Source organism: Haliotis cracherodii, unplaced genomic scaffold (genome assembly GCF_022045235.1).
Source record: "Haliotis cracherodii isolate W230 unplaced genomic scaffold, xgHalCrac1.p SCAF_27, whole genome shotgun sequence".
Lineage (NCBI taxonomy): Eukaryota > Metazoa > Mollusca > Gastropoda > Lepetellida > Haliotidae > Haliotis > Haliotis cracherodii.
In genome coordinates, this window is record NW_027266283.1 from 3510808 (window position 1) to 3533395 (window position 22588).

Below are 22588 nucleotides of genomic sequence, written 5' to 3' on the forward strand. Positions count from 1 at the left end.
AGTCAGAAGATAGCGTGAACTCTTTCGTAATAGAGGAAGGCAAGCGCTGAGTAATACGTTTAATGGGTTGAATGGTCGAATCAATTATGATCGATCTTATTCAGCGTTCTGTTTGCTTTTATATTCGCAAACCATAATTGGGACCCGTGAAGATCCGGTGTAGAATTGTTCTTCAGCAACCCATGCTTGTCGTTAAAGGCGACTAACGGGATCGGGTGGTCAAGCTCGCTGACTTGGTTGATGCATGTCATCGATCCCAATTGCGTGTCACATCGCTGGAATATTGATGAGAGCGTCGTTAAACAACGAACAAACAAACAAACCATGATTGTCTATAAAACGCATGACGTTGCTGAAGGTGGGACAATACATTTCTCCAGCGCACATACTCTGTATGAAGTACTCTAACAGTCCTCCTAATGGAAGACGACCGCCTCCGTGGTATAGTGGCGTCCGCCCGACTCTGTTTTTGGCAGAGATTTCATTTGACTATGGAAAGGTTTCTGTCGCTCTATTTATATTCATGGATAAGTGAGTTTATTTTAACCTTCATTTGTACATATTCCTGTTGATAAACTATTTGTTTAAGACTTGTTAGGGAAAGGTCTACATCTGGTCTGGCCAATTGTCAGTGGGGAGTAGACAAAAGTCGGCTGTGGAGAGATGTTTTGCAGATTTGCAGCACGAAATACGATTTGATCCGAATCTGAAGAGTGAGGAACCAGCTTGGGTTTCTTATGAAACAGCTCTTCATAAAAGGGATTAAAAACGGAGTCATAAGCAGGATTGGTGGGATTGCAACGCAGTTTAGTATTGAAGAGACAATTTAATAAGGTGTTGTTTTGAAGAAGATCAGCCACCACATAAAGGCTACCAACATGAGAGGCGCCAAGACACAATCTTAGGCTTTGGAGCTGGTTGAATCTAATACTTTAAAAGTACTCTTTCACGATCCAGCGTAAAAGAGGAGCCATAATCAACATCAGAGCGTATTGGTAATCTACTAGTATATAAGTGAAGGAGGTGGTCTGATCCCCTCACCATTTAGAATGTGATACGTCTTTCAGCAAGTCCAGGGCCTTCGGGCATTTAGTTTTCAGATATTTAACGCGTGACATAAAAGTTAAATAATGATCAAAGATTTGTCCCAGGAGCTTGGCATCCTTTTATTGGAGTGCAATCTAGAGCACGTTCGGGATGTTTAATGGATTTGTATGTTCTGCAATATTTTCTTTTCTTTTAAATCTTATAAAATACCATGCTTCCATGTCGTATGATACGTTTATTCTAAATACAAAAAAGGTTGATTCAGGTGAGGTGAGGTGAGGTGAGGTAAGGTGAGGTGAGGTGAGGTGAAATTGGGTTTAACGTGGCGTCCAAGATGATTGCACTTATATAGCGACGTGCATGCACCAGAGCGCCAGACAGGGTAACAAGAAGTACTATCATTAAGCGTCTTTTTGTTTGACGAGACCGGGCATCGAACCCTGGACCTTCCGCTCTTCGTGGGGACGCTCTACCAGTAGACCACGGAGGCGGTCAGATTGATACAGCATGTTGTTTATTGACAATGACATTTCTTAAATAAACGATTCTAATCGACCCAAATGGTAAATTTTGCTTCTGTTTTTGTCGGACACCACATTGTATGGTTAGTCATTAGATCGAACTAATCTGTTGCATGTTTTTTTAATTGCAGCTAGTTAAGGATATAGGTCCGGTTTCGGAATGAGAAATAGCCAAGAAGGCGGAAAGTGTCCTATTGTCCAAATTGTCCAAATATCATGAAAACTATTTAGAAGTGTTTCGAGACATAAAAGGAGTTGACAGTGGATAGTATCAGCTCCTGTTCCAGTATCCTAAGCTTGCGCTCGGGCAGTATTGAGCTCAGGAAGTGAAAATACTTCATTATCATTTCACCATTTTTATCAGAATGATAATTAATCGTCTTGATTTCTTGTTGATTTGAATATTTCTGAAATTGGTGATTATAATTTAATGATAAAGAATGTTAAGCTAAAGTTATTTGCAATGTCATATATATCAGTAAATATATTATGTTCATCTTTAAGAATTTGTCCCTGTGCCTTTCATTTTTTGTATCATATATGTACGTGAATTAATCGTTGATACAAATTACTTATTTTTACATTATTTTATATTATGAACTAAAGGATGACGGCGAAAGGATTTCTCTGTCTTCTTCCTACACTTCCTAGCTAAGACGTCTAAACCATGGTTCAAGAATGAGTGGGTCACCAGAGGACTTAGTAATATTTACATCAGCTATATCATTCAGTGTTTCCGTGAACAACTGTGTAGGGTCAAGGGCATTGATAAAAAAGTCTGATTTCAATTTATCAGTTCAAAGCGTCTGAAAGATAGGCCAGTTGTCCTTATAAAAATAGTTGAACGTGTTGTGGGAAAATGGTCACTTCCACGTAGGTCATCGTGGACCGACCATTCAATTTTGTTAATACTCTTAAAATATTGAAGGGGGTCATGAAATACAAATGTTCATACAACGCATCAGAACAAAGATAACAATTGGCAAACATCCTATGCAAGATCGTTTATGTATGTAAATAAAAGCGACAAAACCCTCACCATATGTATAAGAGTGAGTAAGGGAGTTGGGTTTAATGCCGCTTTTAACAGTATTCCAATTATATCGCGGCGTGTCAGCTTAATGTGGAAAGCCTGAAGTGATGCAGGTCTCAGACGTTTACCACTTCGGTGAAACCCACAAGCACGGGTATGGTGCTGACAAACCTAGAAACATAATCGGGGCGAACCGGGATTCGAACCCACAATCATAGGTTTCTGGCGTGCCCAAGGGACGCAACTCTGCACAGCGAATCGCGGTGCCTTAGGCGACTGGGCCCACCCGTGCCCCCCCTATGTATAAAAAACCGCTACGATTGTACAATTCCGAACATATCACGAGCATGTGTTTATGAATCACTATCAAATAATGATACCAGGTGTTAACGAAAATGTAAGCGTATCCTGTCCCATCTGTACCACCCGTCACAAACAAATGCAAAGGTAAGTCAATTGTTCACCAGAAAAAAACACAAGAACAAGTCAAAATAGGGAAATGCATCAGACATATACTTTGTCACTGGTGTCCTGGAAATGTCCTCTACATGTTTACAATAAAACTGAGGACTGGAATGTTGTAACTTGTTCCAATAACCTCTGACAAAGAGTATATATTGCTCGACAGAAAGGGAAAGTTGACTACTGGAAAGGTGCAGTCATCACTCCTGTCGTACAGACATATTTTTGTCACTCTTAATCCTTATGCATAGAACCGAATAGGAAACAGATGAGGAGGTAAAGATGCAGATCAACAAGAATGGGATCATCGCTCTTGTCATACAGTCTTGTGGAGAGTGTTTGGTCACTCCGAATGGTTATGCGTAGGTATATGGTTTCACTAAAAGATAAGGCTTCACTGGTCTCCTTTATTTCTTGGTCAGGTGTGTAAATCAGTGGATAGGAATTGGCTAGTTAAACTTCTTGGCCAAATTTACTTTCTTTTGACTTTGCCATTACAAGTAGAAATTCTGATCAATATGCATATAGAAACAGATCAGCAAGAAGGGGAGCGAAGTTGGTGCCCAAGGGGATGCCTACTTTCCCCATTATTTTACATAGATGTTATAAACGAGGAAGTCAAGCATTTCACAGTAAACTTCAGACGGCATTGCTTTCATTTTTTACTAATTTCCCTGAACGTCTGAAGATAGATGAGTATCTATGGTCGCCATGTTTAGTAACATGGCTCAAAGAATTACGTTTTTTAGTTCTTCAATTGGGATAGCGATGTACAAAGTTGAAAATAAAATGTTTTGACAAAACTGAACTTGACAAAAACAAAACAAAACTGACAAAACTTTCTGAGATTGTAAAAAAGTCAAGAAAATCCTTTGAGTTTTTAAGAATCCACGTGATATTAATTCCACTTGCCTCAAATACTTTCTGTGAATACAAAGAAACGTTACATGGAAACTACAACACATCGTATAGTTTGCACGTGCCTCACGCACTAGAGTCACACACGTGCGTAGGATGTTATTCATGATTTCAACACTTTCAAAGGTCGAATAATCTCTGTATGTAGGCTATTATTTCTGTCAAACTTATTGATTCTGCTTCTCATACTGTTGTATGCACGGGTGGCCCAGTCGTCTAAGGCGCCGCGATTCGCAGTGCAGAGTTGGGTCCCTTGGGCACGCCAGAAACCTATGATTGTGGGTTCGAATCCCGGTTCGCCCCGATTATGTTTTTAGGTTTGTCAGCACCATACCCGTGCTCGTGGGTTTCACCAAAGTGGTAAACGTCTGAGATCTGCATCACTGCTTTCCTCCCACATTAAGCTGACACGCCGCGATATTACTGTAATACCGTTAAAAGCGGCGTTAAACCCAACTCACTCACTCACTCATACTGTTGTGATTCACTTGATTTCATTACTTTGTTTGCGTCTACGGGATATTGGCATGTTGGAAACGGCCACAAGCCAGCGTGCAGTGGGCAATACGTTCACTGTTTCACAGTCTGTGTTTAGCAGAGTGAGTGAGTATGGTTTTACGCCGCTTTTAGCAATATTCCAGCAATATCACGGCAGGGGACACAGCAGAAGTTAGCAGAGTATGGAACAGATACAACAAACCCAAAGTGTTGAATGGTCGACCTCACTCAGGTCGTCCCATTAAAGACAAGACTACAGGATTGATTGATCCAGGCTCTACCGGCGAGCTTAAACGGCGAACTAAATTGTAATACCATATTTGGAACTAATTTTAAATATTGTCTCAGAGAGATCATATTTTCCAGAGAGTTGGAAGTTGATATTCTTGTTCCTCTTCACAAACAGGGGTCAAACAGCGATGTTAATTATTACAGAAGCTTAATATATTCCTCTCAATATATTCTGTAAATATCTACTTCCATTTATAATTAAGAGTTTTGTTTTCTGGGTTGATTTTTTTAGTAAAAAAATAATCGAATCACAAGTAGGCTTTAGAAAGGGATACTCCGCCACTGACAATACTTTCATCCTACATTCTATGATACAGAGAAGTTTATTAGTAAAAGAAGGAAAGTTGTATGCTTTATTTGAAGATTTTACAATGACTTTTGACTCCGTGAAAAGGGTTAACTTGTCCATCTTTCAAAGACATAGGCTTAATAGTTGACTTGGTAAGTTATTGTGTTCTTTATATAAAAATGTGAACAGACGTGTATACTTTCTTTTGCCCGACAATTTAGTCAGGATCGCAAATCGACGTGGTAAACGTCTTAAAAAGGTCACTGCGGGACTTTCTCCCACACGCCGTGATTCAGCACTCGTTATTTGAGTCATTAAAGTAGATTTCCGGACACGAAGATACCAATAATATAATAATATAATAAATTATAATGCAGCTAAGTTTATTCACCAAGTGAATACTCATGGCGCTACTTTTTTTAATTACCCCGTCAACGGATCAGTTTGTATTCAATTTTCCATCTCAGCTCCCTGGGGAGTATACAACCCAAGCTGTCTTTGAGGCGCTAGAAGGTGAACAGTGACATTACCACCTCATTGTACTGGGTACCCATTCACTGACCCCCGATCCCGTTAGTCGCCTCTTACGACAAGCATAGTTACCTTTTACGGCAAGCATGGGTTGCTGAAGACCTATTCTACCCCGGCATCGTCACGGGTCTGTGCGCTGTGCAGAGGACCACGCAACATAAGACACCACTATGCAATCTTGATTTTACAGACTATATTATTTGACTCAGTATAATAATTTGAACGTTTCTGTTTCTTCATGTATCATTACTATTGGTGTGTGGAAAGTAGGTTTCCAGATAAGACCGTGCAAAGGTAACTATATGAGGCGAGGTGGGACGACTACAGCGTCTTTAGTAGACTTACCACGCGTCAGGAGTCACGAGGTAAGGGAAGGCTTTCAATACTTTCAATAGGTCTCTGAATTTCTGATTAAAGCAAGGAATGTTTACTATCAAAACCCTCACTCTACAGATTACTTCCAGGAATGAACACGCCATCTCTCAAGGGACGACGTAGCGTCACTGGATCTGTACAATTTTAGAATTAAGCGACGTTAAAACATAATTATAAAATTGTGTTGATATGTATGAGAACTAGACTTTGTTGATTTGAACAAGTTAATGTTTAGTATTAGTAATGGCATTAAATATACCGAGGACTTGTTCATATTTAGTATCGGCCGCTTGCACTCATTTGAGTGAGTGAGTATGGGTTTACACCACTTTTAGCAATATTCCATTATTATCACCAGAAACGGGCTTCACACATTCTACCTATGTGGGGAATCGAACCGGGCCTTTTCGCGTGACGAACTAACGGTTTAATCACTAGGCTACCCCACCGCTGCCACTCATTTCAGACATACTTATATATATAATTATGTAAAATATACGAAACCTGCTCGTGTAAGAAAGAAAATATGATTATGCTAGTACGTAACTTTTCGTGTCATTGTCACACGGTCTCGTGAATTGGCCTGGGTTTAATGTACCGTTTGCAAAGTTACAGCCATTTTAACACCACATGGTCGATGGGAATGAAGTTCGACATTTTAAAAATGGCATTTCATTCATTTCATTCACTATTTATCTAAATAGAGGGTGTTAAATAGCTAGGGGTAGACAATGTCACTGTTTGATACCTCTGTTCCAAGCATGTCATGTTGTGATGACATCAATATGTTTCCCAGAAGATATTGCTAGAATATAAAAGTGCACTTCCAGATTTATGCATTGGAGGTTTTTTTGTGATTGTCTGTTTGCAGCACGAGAACATTCTACCTTATCAAAAAACAACCAGTCATAATCTTACAGGCATGTGATTCTAACATGGTTCACGATAAAAGTCGAGGTTACTCTGACTCCAAGGTCATCTATATATAGATTTATGGTTGAGATCCGGGTCACCTTGACAATAATAACGTGTGTAAACGTTCACTTGAAGTCACGTACAAAACATTTTTTAAACATATTGAAAGCTGGCATTATAATATTGCTATGACAGTCTGTGAGCTGACAGCATGCTTTATGTTGCCACAACGGGTGTTGCAAAAAAGTGCTTTCCTAACATTTATAAAATAGGTGAACAGTTTTACTACGTAGAATGTAGAGTAGCTCTAATATTGGTAAATGTCGGTTCTGCAAACAGTCTGGTACTTGCATAGTACCTTAATCAAGGAATTACATCCGGGTTAGAACTGGTCTTAAGCAACCCATGCTGGTCGTAAGAGGCGACTAACGGCGGGTCACCAATTGCGTGTATCGATGCCAATGATGCCAGTCTCGTCCAGACTTGCTTAATTACAGACTGTCGTCTTACTGCTTGAATACTGCTGAGTGCGGCATTTCCAAACGTGACATGAGTCAGTGACTAAAATGATATTGGATGCAATTCCCTCTGACTTGTACATTCGTTACCGTTTTGCGAAAACCTGGTATCATCACTGCGTCATTGTGATTCCTAAGCATTTGTAGACCGCCTCCGTAGTCTAGTGGTAGAGCGTCCGCCCGGAGAGCGGAAGGTCCGGGGTTCGATCCCCAGCCGCGACATACCAAAAGACGCTGAAAGATGTTACTTGTTGTTGCCCTGTCTGGCGCTCGGCATTAAGGGGCTTAAACAAGGATTGGTCGGCTCGGAGTCAGTATACTGTGTCTGAGTGGGGTATTCATGTTAAACTGCGGCATGGTATCTCAGTGTGCTAGCACTTTAAATTGGCATCAGTCCGGACTAGTACAAGCAGCCACACACGTACATGCACGTCGCTATATAAGTGCAATAATCTTATAATAACGCGACGTTAAACCCAATTTCACCTCACCTCACCTAAACACTTATGACACAGTAGGAATCGTTCAATGGAACAAAAGAACAGCAGAGATTATGATTATGTAAATAGGTTTGTCGCTTTTATTGTGATATCATAGAAGGATACTCTAAATAGCATTTTCATTTTTAATCAGACACTATGCTGGTGTTTGTACTGGCGGCGCTAGCGGCTGCGGCCTCGGCGGTGGACGTCACCATCGGCAACCACTGGAACGGCGGCTTCCAGGCGAAGGCCTGCATCCCGATTACCACAGAACTTCATAGCTGGAAGGCTCACGTGACGTTCTCGGAGGCTGTTGATACCTTAGAAGTGAGGATACAGTGTTTGCTTTTCGTATTCATCGAATCCGTTCTTCACATGAGCCTGACCACCCGATCCCGTTAGTCGCCTTTTACGACAAGCATGGGCTGCTGAAGACCTAGTCTACCCCGGAATCTTCACGGGTCGCGTTGTAGGGTCATGCATTGTACAGTTAAATAAATAATAGGACGAGATAGATTTTACTTTAAAAAAATGAAAGCCTACGTATATTATTTTATTCCATGATTATACCTGTATTATTATATCTTCATTGTCAGAACCGTATTGTCCTAATAGAGTTTACTGTAGAAAAATATTTGAATTTCTCTCAGCTATTTGATCACGAGAAACAGAAAACGTAATGTAATGGTATATTTGTTTGCACATCCTGTTCTGAAAAGGTAAGGGTGTACGGGAGGTCCAGTTGTCCAGTTATGTCCCTTACCCGCGCAAGGATCCGCTGGTTGTCGGATCGAACTCAAGATGCACCAGAATTATGATTCTTTGTCTGTCAACAGTCGACCTGTAACTTAAATGATAATAGTTTACTATATTGCAAGATGGTAATTAATGTTAAAGAGATACAGTGCACTTTACCACAGGTATCTGAATAAGCGCCCCTTTTACCTTGTAAAATCCGTCGGTTACGGCTGTATATAAGAGGTCTTTACACCGTTGTTCACAGTGCGGCACAGCCGATGTCCTGAAGACGAATGGTGGAAAAGAATTCATCCTCACGAACAAAAAGTGGAACGCAGATGAACACACTGGCGATACACTCTGTCTGGACATTGTCGGTCACACAACTGGGGATATCACCCCGACGACCACCCTAACAATAGAGGGGAATGTTGCCGGGGCAACCCAGGCCCCTCCTCAGGTTGTCCACACAGGTGCGTTCGTTGAATGTTATTATTGAAGGGGGGTGGTCGGGTAGCCTAGTAGTTAAAGCGTTCGCTCGTCACGCCGAAGACCTGGGTTCGAATCCCGACATGGGTACAATGTGTGAAGCCCATTTCTGGTGTCCCCCTCCGTGATATTGCTGGAATATTGCTAAAAGCGGCGTAAAACCAAACTCACTCACTATTATTGAAGGTATCTACGGAATACTGCTGTTCCCAAAAAGCATATTGTCAGAAAAAGGTAATATCTAACTGTTGCAATGGGATGCCTAGCCTGATATGAACTCTACTCTACGTGTTGTCTGTTAATCATAGTCGCATTTGAGGATGTCTCCAGTACCCGTACAATGTCCACGACCTGTGGCCATGTTTGCTCGTTCTGTTTGTTGTTTGAAATTCAGCAATTCAGCAATTCTAGCTTTATGACGACGGCAAATAAATAATCGATGCTGACCAGAGGTAATCCAATGGTCGATATTGTGAGCAACGATCCATTTAGTCGCCTCTTATGATCAGCAGAGTTTGCTTGGGATCTATTTTTAATCCGTAGTCCACACTGGATCCTGCGGCAATGTAGCAATCCAACTTTATAAGTTTTGTTTACTTTACATGTCAGCATGTTATTAGGTAGGAACTGACTATTACCATGTCAGCATGATATTAGGTAGGAACTGACTATTTCTCCAAATAGGAAACCGTGCTGACAGTTTCAAAATGAACTTCAACTGGGACAAAGAGAAACATCCTATCAATGACATTGACAGCACATATATATAGTAGCAGGCCTTCGTATGTTGATATGACCTAGTTAGTGAGTGTGTGTGATTTAAAGCCGCTTTGGACATTATATCAGTTATACCATAGTGACCAAGTATGGTTTTACGCCGCTTTTAGCAATATTCCTGCAATATCACGGCGGGGGACACCAGAAATGGGCTTCACACATTGTACCAATGTCAGGGATCAAACCCGGGTATTCGGCGTGACGAGCGAACGCTTTAACCACTAGGCTCCCCGACCGCCCCAGTTATACCATAGCGTCAAGGCAGGTGTTATGCAGGTCTCAGACGTTTACCACTTGGCTGAAACCTTTTGGGCACGGATATGATGACAAACCAAGAAACATCAGATGGAGGCGAGGATTCAAAGTTAACCCAGAAGCCTCGGTCTTTGGCACGCCTAGAAGACACAACTGTGCACAGCGAATTGTGATGCTTGAAGATGTAAAGAATCTCATATGTCTACTATGTAAAGTCACACGTTATGTACAGGGTAAATTCTGTGTTGAAGGAGGCGGTAAAGCAAGATACAACTATGGCGAGGCTCTTGGCAAGTCCATCCTGTTCTATGATGCTCAGAGATCCGGCAAACTTCCGGCCAACAACCCCATCAAGTGGCGAGGTGACTCCGCCCTGGGAGACAAGGGAGACAACGGCGAGGATCTGACTGGAGGGTGGTATGATGGTCAGTAGTCCGTACCCCAGACACTGTATTGTACCATTTACAACACTGTAGACACTGTCCACATGGCTTTAGGACAAATAGCACCCGATAACTCTTATTAAACAATGACATATACAACATCAACATCAACGTCAGAGAGTCGTCGGTCTTATTCTCCGTTAACACGGGGTGACACGTCGCCTATCGCATCTTAAAAAACAAACATATATTCAAATATTGGTGACTACTTTTCTCTCCAGCTGGTGACCACGTCAAGTTCAGTTTGCCTATGGCTAGTACTTCGACTGTGTTGCTCTGGGGGTACCTACAATGGAAAGATGCCTATGCTTCCACCAAACAAACAGACATGTTCTTTGACATGATCAAGTGGCCCTTGGACTACTACTTGAAGTGCTGGATTCCAGCAAGTCAGACTCTGTATGCACAGGTAAGATTTCGTTGTCGTGTATCCTGGTGTTTCCTAATACAAGTGTATACTGTTGGTTTTATTTGGAATGATAGTGAGTGATCTACCTGCATGGTCAAGATCGAAGTGAAAGTTATTTATTAAGCATGCTCACTTAAATGCTTTTTTTCTGAAATAAACAGCCGGGCGAAAGAAAGTGTACACTTAAAGATTGAATTTGACCAAAACATTACAAACCGTTACCGTTATCAACCCCTGCATACTTCAAGTCCAAAACACAACTAAGATACCCGTATCAAACACATCACCATCAAATAGCAATATTCGTGTTTGTTTCATATTTAGCCACCATTACAAATTGGTGTGTATATATTTTGCCCGGCAGTTTATCTTAATGTGATGTTGAATAATTAGTTTATAACATCCATAGGTCACGGTGACCTACTTTCAACGAGTATTATATGCTACCTTTTCCACGAACAAAGAAATCATAGTTGGTTTAGTCAAGTTATTCTCTTGCATTGACAATTTATATCATATGCTGTATAGTCTGAGGATGTTCTTGAAATATTTGGTATTGATATAAGATCACATCTACTCTTAAAGTCGTACACTGAAACTGTGCAATGCTCATGATAACTGAAGAAGTGTACACTGTAGCAAGAACGAACTGTAGCCATCCTATTTGGGGGTGAAGCCATAAGGTGTTGGTCAACCATCAGTGAAGGACAAGGTCACTGTAGTGGACATTTGTAAGATAGTTCGTCTCCTTTGTGTACTGTGTGGACAACACGTACCTGGTGAGGTGAGTTGAGTTGAGGTGAGGTGAGGTGAGGTGAGGTGAAATTGGGTTTAACGTCGCGTTCAAGATTATTGCACAAATATAGCGACGTGCATGCACGTGTATGTGTGTGTGTGGCTGCATGTACTAGTCCGGACTGACGCCGATTTATAGTGCTAGCTCACTGAGATATCATGCCGCAGTTTAACATGAATACCCCACTCAGTATACTGACTCCGAGCCGACCAGTCCTTGTTTTAGTCCTTGCACCAGACAGGGTAACAACAAGTACAATCTTTAAATGTCTTTTTGTTTGACGCGGCCGGGGATCGAACCACGGACCTTCCGCTCTACCACAAGACCACCGAAACACGTACCTGGTATCCAGCTTGAAATTATCATACATATGAATGTCTGAAATGAGGGTCAATGCAGTAAACTCAGAAGTGCAGGTATTCCATTTATTAAGATAGGTCGACACTTTCTGTTTTACAGCGTGGCTTGTGATTTCTGACAACGGAGTTGCAGTAATTAATCTGTGCCTAAGCAAACTAGCTGGAGGCATGACACTTTCTGTGGTTAAATTTATTTTGGCACCGAACGCTTCTTTTTTCCTGTCCTAGAGGCATACGAATATGAATTAGAATTGTGCAACATTAAGAATGATTTTGTCCAAACCAGAAGTGGCTAGACTGGCAGTGATATCATTCATCATGTTAGCAATAGGTATTTTTTTTAGGTTTGTTTCAAACAGAATTCCACGGAGGTAATGGGCAGTGGGATAGCCTTGTGGTTAAAGCGTTCGCTCGTCACGCCGAAGACCCGGGTTCGATTCCCGACTTGGGTATAATGTGTGAAGCCCATTTCTGGTGTACCCCGCCGTGATATTGCTTGAATATTGCTCAAAGCGGCGTAAAAACATACACACTCACTCACTCCACAGAGGTATGAAGGTCAAACTCTTGCAAATACGTTTCTAGCTAGTTGATGATCCGTATGGCACGATTGATTCCGAAGCATCTGTCGTATGGCAGGAGTATTTCATGAAACATTAATCCCTGTATTCAAACCTAGTGTCTGATTTCCCCAAGGTTGGAGAAGGAAATGATGATCACCACTTCTGGGGCCGCGCTGAGGACATGAAGATGGCCAGACCCGCCTACAAACTCACACCAAGCAAACCTGGGTCCGATGTTGCTGGGGAGATTGCTGCATCCATGGCTGCTGGGTATCTGGCGTTCAAACAGAGAGGTAGGTGTTTGCATGGAACAAAAAGCATAATGCTGTTGTTGTTCTCAGTGTTGAGGACATCTACACACATTAATGACAGACCGTTGTAATGGTGGATAAACAGTACTGCAGATTTAAGAACACCCTTGAGAGTCCATTGCACGATTGCGATTGTATCATATGTTTAAGATTCACTAACAAATTAGGATGATACCAGGTCGCACCCATCACAAACACATGCAAGGGCCTAAATTGTTCACCCCCCAAAAAACATAAGGGGAACATATGATTCAAATCAAAAAAGGGAATTGCATCGGACATAATTTCTGTCACTGATGCGTCAAATTTGGAAATGTCTTCCACATGTGTAGCATAAAACTTTCTTGAGACCCGTGAAGATTCCGGGGTAGAATAGGTCTTCAGCAACCCATGCTTCCTGTAAGAGGCGACTATGTTTGTCGTAAAAGGCGACTAACGGGATCGGGTGGTCAGACTCGCTGACTTGGTTGATGCATGTCATCGATCCCAATTGCGTGGATCGATGCTCATGATATTAATCACTGGATTGTCTCGTCCAGACTCGATTATTTACAGACCGCCGTCATAAAGCTGGAATATTGCCGAGTTCGGCGTTAAACAACAAACAAACCAATCTTTAAACCTTCCCGAGGCTTTGATTGTTGTAACCCCGATCAAACAACTGTTCAGCTACAGTCGAGTGATACTCTGGTAAATCTTTGGAGAAGGGGATTGTTCGATTGAACCTGAAATGTTGTGAAATGTAGACACCAAATGCTGGAGCTGCTGAAATACTGCTAGACATAAAGGGAAAGTCGGCTAGTGGAAAGTTGAAGTCACCCTTGTGATACAGGCTTGTGGAGAGTTTTTTAACCTCAAAATCTTTATGCATAAAATTTGCCCTCTGTCCTGAGGCCTTTAATGTTGTAACCCTGATCAAACGGTGGGACATGGCAAGATAGCAATGGAAATGAAATTATACATTACAATTGTATCGGCATGGTGTGTAATATTCTCGAAGCGCTGTGTGGTAATATCAAGAGCTGAGTTGTCATAAGTCGTTGTACCGTCTGACCATTTACTATACATTAGACATAATGCGGACATGACAAAATGTTTAGATTCTGCCTATGCGACCAAACTCCTGACTGCATCCAAGCAGATCTATGAATTCGGAAAGAAGTACCCCGGAAAATACAGTCAGAGTATCCCGGATGCCGGCCAGTTCTACTCGTACGTATGTCCATTGTAACGTGCAATTTTACTCGTACGCATTTCAATTACAACGTGCAATTTTACTCTTACGCATTTCAATTCCAACACGCAGCTCCAATCGTACGTATATTAATTCCAACATACGGTTAAGGTAGCGAATACTTCTAGTTTGTGCCGATTCTGCAAAGCAATGCCTCATATTGAGTAAGCATCTTTAATAAAATTGTTAAATGTATAAAAGTTATCGCCGTGAATAGTTGAATTGCTGCTGACCTGCAGTTAGCAACATTCATTACCTCACACTGGATTACAGAATGGCGAGTGGTTGACAACCAATGTTGAAGGAATGTGACTACAATAGGTAACACAGCTGCCGAGAGCTGTCATCATCGCCACATAGTACATCGTTGTGAAAAGATTAAATTTGGCTGATTCCAAAGGTGAGAAATTTTATGAAATGACTTGTTTTTGTCTTGAGTCCAGATCAAGTGGCTACAAGGATGAGATGTGTGAAGGAGCTATGTGGCTGTACAAAGCAACAGGGGACAAGTCCTACCTGGCCGATGCCAAGGGATACCACGAGAATGCTTGGGCGTGGGCTCTGGGATGGGACGACAAGAAGATCGCTTGCCAGGTGAAACAAGTCTTTGGCGTGCTCAAGTTATAGGGGTACTGAAGTGGCAGTTCAAGGAAATTTAAAACAGGTCCCTCCAAACCCGCTTTGAATGTCAAGTAACCTACACACAAGATCCATATCAGTAAATAACTACCCAAAATACACAAGACGATATTTCAGGTCGACATATAGCAATAAATGCAAGGGACATAGACTGTGTGATAACATGTTAACAAATGTTCCAAAATATTAAGTAAGCCAAGAAATATGAAGACATGAGACAATAACGATCAGGTGGTTGGTTGGTTTGTTGTTTAACGCCGCACTCAGCAATATTCCAGCTATATGACGGCGGTCTGTATAAGGATGCTAATGAAGTTTTGAACACATCCACACTTGCGACAGGACGATGTTGTGTCTGGTGTTAACGTCAAAATAATTAGTGAAGATCCGGGTTAGAATAGGTCTTCACTCCTCATGGTTTATATTCATGCCGTGTTTTATTGTCCGACAACCAACTCCCACGAGTCGTTCATTTCTTCAATACATGTATCTAGTATATACGTCTCACACAAACGTGACGATCCGGGGTAGAATACATGTAGGTCATCAGCAACCCAAACATGCTGGAAAAGGCGACTGTGCTTGTCGTTAGAGGCGACTAAAGGGATCGGGTGGTCAGGCTTGGTGACGAGGTTGTCATCGTATCCCAACAGTATATATCGATGCTCATGATGTCAATCACTGGATTGACTGGTCCAGACTCGATTAATTACAGACCGCCTTCATATAGCTGGAATATTGCTGAGTGCGGCGTTGAACAAACAAACAAAACATTATCCATGTTGTTATTGCCTTCTTTTCTCTTATTTTTTAAAACTTACTACTTTTCGCCAGTGCCACGTGTCAAATATGTATGTATTTTCGGGTATATGTTACTGTAATATTCAAATCACGAACGAATACAAAGTCGTTACTATTTCTAAAAGATATAATGCAACTGACATTGTATCGTCAGTGTTGACTTCTTTGAATAACACAATTTGTTTTGGTGTACATTTTCGATAAAGTATTAAAGTAAAAGAGTATTACGCCCTTTTAGCAATATTCCAGCAATATAATGGCGGGGGACAACTGAAAATGGAAAAAAAAACTATTGATGAATACATTTATAAAGGTGAGGTGAGGTGAACTGGGGTTTAACGTCGCATCCAAGATTATTGCACTTATATAGCGACGTGCATGTACGTGTGTGTGTTTGTGTGTCTGTTTGTACTAGTCCGGACTGATGCCGATTTATAGTGCTAGCTCACTGAGATACCATGCCGCAGTTTAACATGAATACACCACTCAGACACAGTATACTGACTCCGAGCCGACCAGTCCTTGTTTTAGCCCCTTAATGCCGAGCGCCAGACAGGGTAACAACAAGTACCATCTTTTAACGTCTTTTGGTATGACGCGGTCGGTGATCGAACCCCGGACCTTCCGCTCTCCGGGTGGACGCTCTACCACTAGACCACGGAGGCGGTCCCACATTTATAAAGAGGTTTGTATTCCTCCCACGCTGACCTGAGTGTGTTCCTACTTTCAGCTGCTCTTGTACGAGGCTACAACAGACACTGCCTACAAGAACGAAGTTGAGGGCTTCTTCCAAGGCTGGCTCCCTGGCGGCTCCATCACCTACACTCCATGCGGACAGGCATGGAGAGATCAGTGGGGCTCCAACAGATATGCAGGTCAATCTAAATACATGACATATTTAGGCGTATTTCATTTTGAAACAAATGAGGTTCGATAATGATATAAAGCAGTTCTTCATATCTTTTAAGGGGAGCATGTAAATGTGCGTTCCAATAAGGAAGAGAATTTATTGATGTCAACTTCTTTATTATGAGGATCACAACGTTTCGGAGCACATGCTTAGATGCTTACTCCTTCATCATTCACCTGATGAAGGAGTAAGCTTATACTCCGAAACGTTGTGTTCCTCATACTATAGAAGTTGACATCCATAAATTATCTTCCTAATGTGTATCACTTCTAAATGCCTTTCAAAGACTTGTGCTCCCATAGTTAGTAATTTAACATAAAATAATCACCAGAGTGTAGCTTGTGAGAATATGTATTCAACTTTGTGCCAGACTAACAAGAACCTTTGCTTCAATGTCACCACTGTGTTGCCTTTTAGGCCAAGTGGAATCTGTTTCGGCATTTAATCGAGACTGATAGCTGATAATAGCTTACCAATAAAGTCTTATAGCTTCATCAAAGGCGCATCCATGTCAATAAGTCCTCGCACAAACAGAGTAGTTGCTACCAGATGCACGCAGAGATACGGTTAAGGCCTTACGGGTAGTCATATTCGTAAAACCAAATTTAATCAGTTGCGCTTTCGCCACGTTGAACTCGATCAGAAAGTCTGAACATAAAAACGCAAACATCCTTTTGACAGTTTTTGTGAGTCTATTGTCTCTGCAGTTTTTTAACAGCCTATTTCTTCTCTTAACTAGTGTTGATACACAGTTTATCGACAGTAAAAAATGGTCACTAATAAACCTGAATCAAAACTTCTTAAAAGCTGATTAAATCTTGTACCTATACTTGAAGATACATATAACAGATTATAACGGACACTCATGATGTAGAGTACACCGTTAACATCAACACCATATTTTACTCTTAGGTGATGCAGCATTCGTCGCCCTGGTGGCTGCTGATGCTGGTCTGGACACTGCAAAATACCGGGAGTGGGCGGTGGGACAGATGAACTACATCCTCGGGGACAACAACTACGGCATCAGCTACCAGATTGGCTTCGGCACAAAATACCCCAGGAATCCACATCACAGATCTGCGTAAGTTTTCTTTTACATTTAAATCGTCATGTTCGAAAATATCATTTTGAGCAATAACTGTCACCAAAATTATGGTGTATTCGTTTTTAAGATACTCAGTACATTCAGTACACACAGGAAGTATACGGTAAAAACGTACTGTAATTTAACGTGATGGTTATTCTGACACCGTCCTTGACTTTATACACCATTGTTGTAATATGGAAATTTGTCATGCTAGATGATCAAAGGTCAATGTTTATGACTGTACATGGATCTGAAGAAAATATTACTTAATCATTACAGCTTCTTTAAAAAAATGATTACATTATCATATTTGTGTTCGTACGGAATGTCATGTAAGACTCCACGCAGTCGCTCTAGAAAATGTGTTCTTAAAATCAGTATGCCATACACATGCATTTTGTTTTGGTTTTCATTCAGCGAAAACCTTCAGTCTTGAATAGTCACTTCCCTTATTATCATCTAGTAGGTGTTAGTGTTCTAGATCGTTTTGCACTATCTATGTGGCACATGGATGCATGTATCTAGTCTTCCATCAACTGTTTTCTTCATTCCAGCTCCTGCCCTGACATTCCAGCTCCCTGCTCCGAGGCCAACCTTCACACCGCTGGCCCCAGCCCCCACATCCTTGTGGGCGCCATTGTTGGAGGTCCTGGTAAAGACGACTCCTACAAGGACAACAGGGAGGACTACGTCCACAACGAGGTGGCCTGCGACTACAACTCCGGCTTCCAGTCTGCTCTCGCCGGTACGTATGTCGTCTGAGGTGTGATGTGCAGCCAGAATTACATGCTTTGAATTCGAAAAGGTTCCTAAACATTTCATATAAATGTCAACCCAGAACGTTCAATATGTCTAGTTTGCATGTTATATTTGAGCAATATATGACAATAATTGTAACAGGTTATGATTATTTGGATCTGCCATTACGGTTAATTACGTACATGTATGTACATGTATCTAATTGAAGTCTTCTATTTAAGGTCTAACGCATCTTGTAAACATCAAGGAACTGCCAGCCATCCCCGCGCCAAAGTGTCATGGTTCAACAAACTGAATGTTTTAAAGGAAATAAATCATGGAGTATTTTTATATAATGTCCTCAATTTATTATCGACACCGTATATGTATTAAGTAAGCTTATATTGTTCCATGTCATTCCCAAATTGAAACGATTAGTTAACCCAGAAATCTCTTCATGAATTTTAATGTGAAACCAACGAATGACCAACAAAAGGTATAAATTAACAATTGTTTTATAAAAGTAACTGGGTTTACAAATCAATACAAATTAGTGTACAGCAATTACAATGGCAGTATGCAATAGTGAGTGAGTGAGTGAGTATGGTTTTACGCCGCTTTTAGCAATATTCCAGCAATATCACGGCGGGGGAGACCAGAAATGGGCTCCACACATTGTACCCAAGTCGGGAATCGAACCCGGGTCTTCGGCGTGACGAGCAGACGCTTTAACCACTAGGCTACCCGACCGCCCCGAGTATGCAATAGAGTGGTGGTACAACATTCAATGGCAAATGTGAGATGAGACAGGCACTCACCCGCTCCACTTATACAGTCTATCTAGCTTCCAACACTTCCACACACTGGATAACCTTGGTAAAACACACCTTCGACGATTGTGGCCTTCGTTTCATAAACAGCTTGCACATCGGTTTTTCGAGTCATACCTAAATGAACCGCAAACAATACACAGTCAATGCTTATAAGTAACTTCGACAACGAAAACATGTTTTATGTACGATAGTTTAACCAAACCAGTTGTATATATCAAGGCTGACAAAAATGTCGTGATTGATAATCATTCCAGGTGTAGCAATACATACAGTGGCGTGACAAATAACATGGTCAGATACCGCCAGATTAAAAAGATAGTTCCATGAGAACGGGGAAAAAACAGGTGAACGAGCATGCACGTTTGCTGTTTTTTCCTTCTCGGCCTTCGGTCTCAAAGTGTAATTTGGACAATGAATATACCTGAGTTTCGCTAAATGTCCTGTGCATGACGATACACGTGAACAGAAAGGGAATTCCCTCGACTGTAATATTGGGATTCCCCAACGTTCCGTTATAATAAAAGTAGTCCGCCTCGGTAGGCGTGGCTTAATTTTTTTACATTTATTGGGAAATGAATGCAGTAACACGTGGACCAATTCAGCTAATCAGAATGCAGGAATAACAATGAACACAACGAAATTTTAATTATTTGGCAATCACAAATCATCTTAAAAATATGGTTAAGAACAAATCAATTGATACCAATTTACAATGCTGGAAGCCACGCGAAATAAATCTTCCAAAGGAGCCATGGATACCATAGTTAAAAATAAATTCCTGAATTTCTGAAATTATTTAAAAATGAAAGTAAGTATTTGGCGAGACTTATTAAAATTTAGAACCTCCAACCACAACCTCCAAATTAAAACTAACCTCTAACAGAAAGAAAATGTCCATTTTGTAAATCATTTTATTTAGTTGATGAGTTCCACTTTCTATATGTCTGTCAACAATCTCAAAATGTAAGAACACATCTAATGAGAAAATATTTTTACTTTACACCGGATATGTATAAAATGATTTTGCTTTCGGATAATTAAGTTAATGATTAGCAACTTATCCAAATTTTGTAAAATCATAATGCTGCAGTTATTTAACCCTATCAATATGTCTCGTAACTGATCTGTATCTGTATTTACTGAAACCGTTGCTAGGTAAATCTGTGGATAGGTAGTGTATATTTGTATATAGTGATGTACATGTTGATGTATGAATGCTGTACCTCTAATGCCGCTGATAGCAGCCTGAGTGTAATAAATTTCAGTACAGTTCTGCCAAGCCAGTGTCACTTGAACACCACAAAATATTCCACATGCTTCTTTTACGCTTGACACCCACCCTTGCTATTCCGAATGTTTACAGATAATTCGAGCATTCACCACTGCTTACATTTATGGTACTACATTCCTTTCAATGATCATTGTCCAAATACAATGCAATGAACTTCTACTGAATCTCAACAGAAACAATGCAATACAGTCAGAATCACTGTCTGACGATACATTACCCTGCCACCTACAAATATAAAGACCTGAGGTAGCATTTGCAATTTTTCCGAAAAGGTTATGTTCTGTTTAGGTTTATTAACATTCTTGAAAACCGTGCATTTGTGTTTTATGCCTTATTATGTCAATATATATTGTTTTTCGCCTGGTTCCCTTTGGTTTGGCCGTCGGTGTTCCCATCCTTTTCTGAACCCTGCCTTGTAAACCGTTCAATGTTTTGCAACGAAACTTGGCATATCCATTGCTCCAAATTTTCTTTTCTTAGGTTTCTATGGAATGAGGGTTCATTTCTGGGCCCTAACTTGAAAACCGTTCAATATTTTTCAACGAAACTTGAATATGCTCCTCAGCTTAACTGGTGTCTTGTGCTATTTTTTTTCTTCTAAATTTTATTTTCTTATCTTTCCAACAATTTTGACTTAGTCTCAAACAACTTTTGGCTTCGTTACATAGCCATTACTCTTTAAATAGTGAATATATATGTTTGAAACTTTACATGTGCAATGACTGTATGGCTACGTCCCTGCATTAAACGTAAGGATACGTCCCTGCGGTAAATGTGTGGCTACGTCCCTGCATTAAATGTAAGGCTACGTTCCTGCGGTAAATGTGTGGCTACGTCCCTGTAGTAAATGTGTGGCTACGTTCCTACAGTAAATGTATGGCTACGTCCCTGCATTAAATGTAAGGCTACGTTCCTTCAGTAAATGTATGGCTACGTCCCTGCATTAAATGTAAGGCTACGTTCCTACAGTAAATGTATGGCTACGTCCCTGCATTAAATATAAGGCTACGTTCCTACAGTAAATGTATGGCTACGTCCCTGCATTAAATGTAAGGCTACGTTCCTGCGGTAAATGTGTGGCTACGCTCTGCATTAAATGTAAGGCTACGCTCCTGCGGTAAATGTGTGGCTACGTCCTTGCATTAAATGTAAGGCTACGTTCCTGCGGTAAATGTATGGCTACGTCCCTGGAGTAAATGTAAGGCTACGTTCCTGGAGTAAATGTATGGCTACGTTCCTGTAGTAAATGTGTGGCTACTTTCCCAGAGTAAATGTAAGGCTTCGTTACTTGAGTAAATCTAAGGCTTCGTTACTTCGGTAAATCTAAGGCTTTGTGTCTTCAGTAAATGTATGGCTACGTCCCTGCATTAAATGTAAGGCTACGTTCCTGCGGTAAATGTATGGCTACGTCCCTGCATTAAATGTAAGGCTACGTTCCTACAGTAAATGTGTGGCTACGTCCCTGCATTAAATATAAGGCTACGTTCCTACAGTAAATGTATGGCTACGTCCCTGCATTAAATGTAAGGCTACGTTCCTGCGGTAAATGTGTGGCTACGCTCTGCATTAAATGTAAGGCTACGCTCCTGCGGTAAATGTGTGGCTACGTCCCTGCATTAAATGTAAGGCTACGTTCCTGCGGTAAATGTATGGCTACGTCCCTGCATTAAATGTAAGGCTACGTTCCTACAGTAAATGTATGGCTACGTCCCTGCATTAAATGTAAGGCTACGTTCCTGGAGTAAATGTATGGCTACGTCCCTGCATTAAATGTAAGGCTACGTCCCTGGAGTAGATGTATGGCTACGTCCCTGGAGTAAATGTAAGGCTACGTTCCTGGAGTAAATGTATGGCTACGTTCCTGCAGAAAATGTGTGGCTACGTTCCTGGAGTAAATGTAAGGCTACGTTCCTGTAGTAAATGTGAGGCTACTTTCCTAGAGTAAATGTAAGGCTTCGTTACTTGAGTAAATCTAAGGCTTCGTTACTTCGGTAAATCTAAGGCTTCGTTACTTCAGTAATTGTAAGTCTAC

The 22588-nt window shown here is 41.1% G+C and overlaps 1 protein-coding gene across 2 annotated transcripts; it reads left to right on the forward strand.

Annotated features, from left to right (window-relative positions):
* Positions 1-5856: 5856 nt before the first annotated feature.
* On the forward strand, positions 5857-18779 carry LOC139473187 (uncharacterized). 2 transcript variants are annotated; one of them, XM_071255704.1, is made up of 12 exons: positions 5857-5955; positions 8032-8207; positions 8884-9091; positions 10391-10564; positions 10804-10991; positions 12843-13002; positions 14121-14232; positions 14698-14848; positions 16425-16569; positions 17517-17688; positions 18249-18439; positions 18675-18779. In XM_071255704.1, exons 2-12 carry the CDS (start codon positions 8037-8039, stop codon positions 18746-18748), a joined length of 1746 nt encoding a protein of 581 aa, XP_071111805.1. In that variant the 5' UTR covers positions 5857-5955; positions 8032-8036; the 3' UTR covers positions 18749-18779. The 2 variants fall into 2 exon arrangements, with proteins under 2 accessions (XP_071111805.1, XP_071111804.1); XM_071255703.1 differs by lacking the exon at positions 5857-5955 and adding an exon at positions 7413-7433.
* The last annotated feature ends 3809 nt before the right edge of the window (positions 18780-22588 follow it).

What these genes read in the sequence shown, in the direction of transcription:
- LOC139473187 (XM_071255703.1), top strand. An exon ending in GTCAGACTCTGTATGCACAG is followed by an intron (nt 10,992 to 12,842) that starts GTAAGATTTCGT and finishes GATTTCCCCAAG; the next exon opens with GTTGGAGAAGGAAATGATGA. An exon ending in GATGCCGGCCAGTTCTACTC is followed by an intron (nt 14,233 to 14,697) that starts GTACGTATGTCC and finishes TCTTGAGTCCAG; the next exon opens with ATCAAGTGGCTACAAGGATG.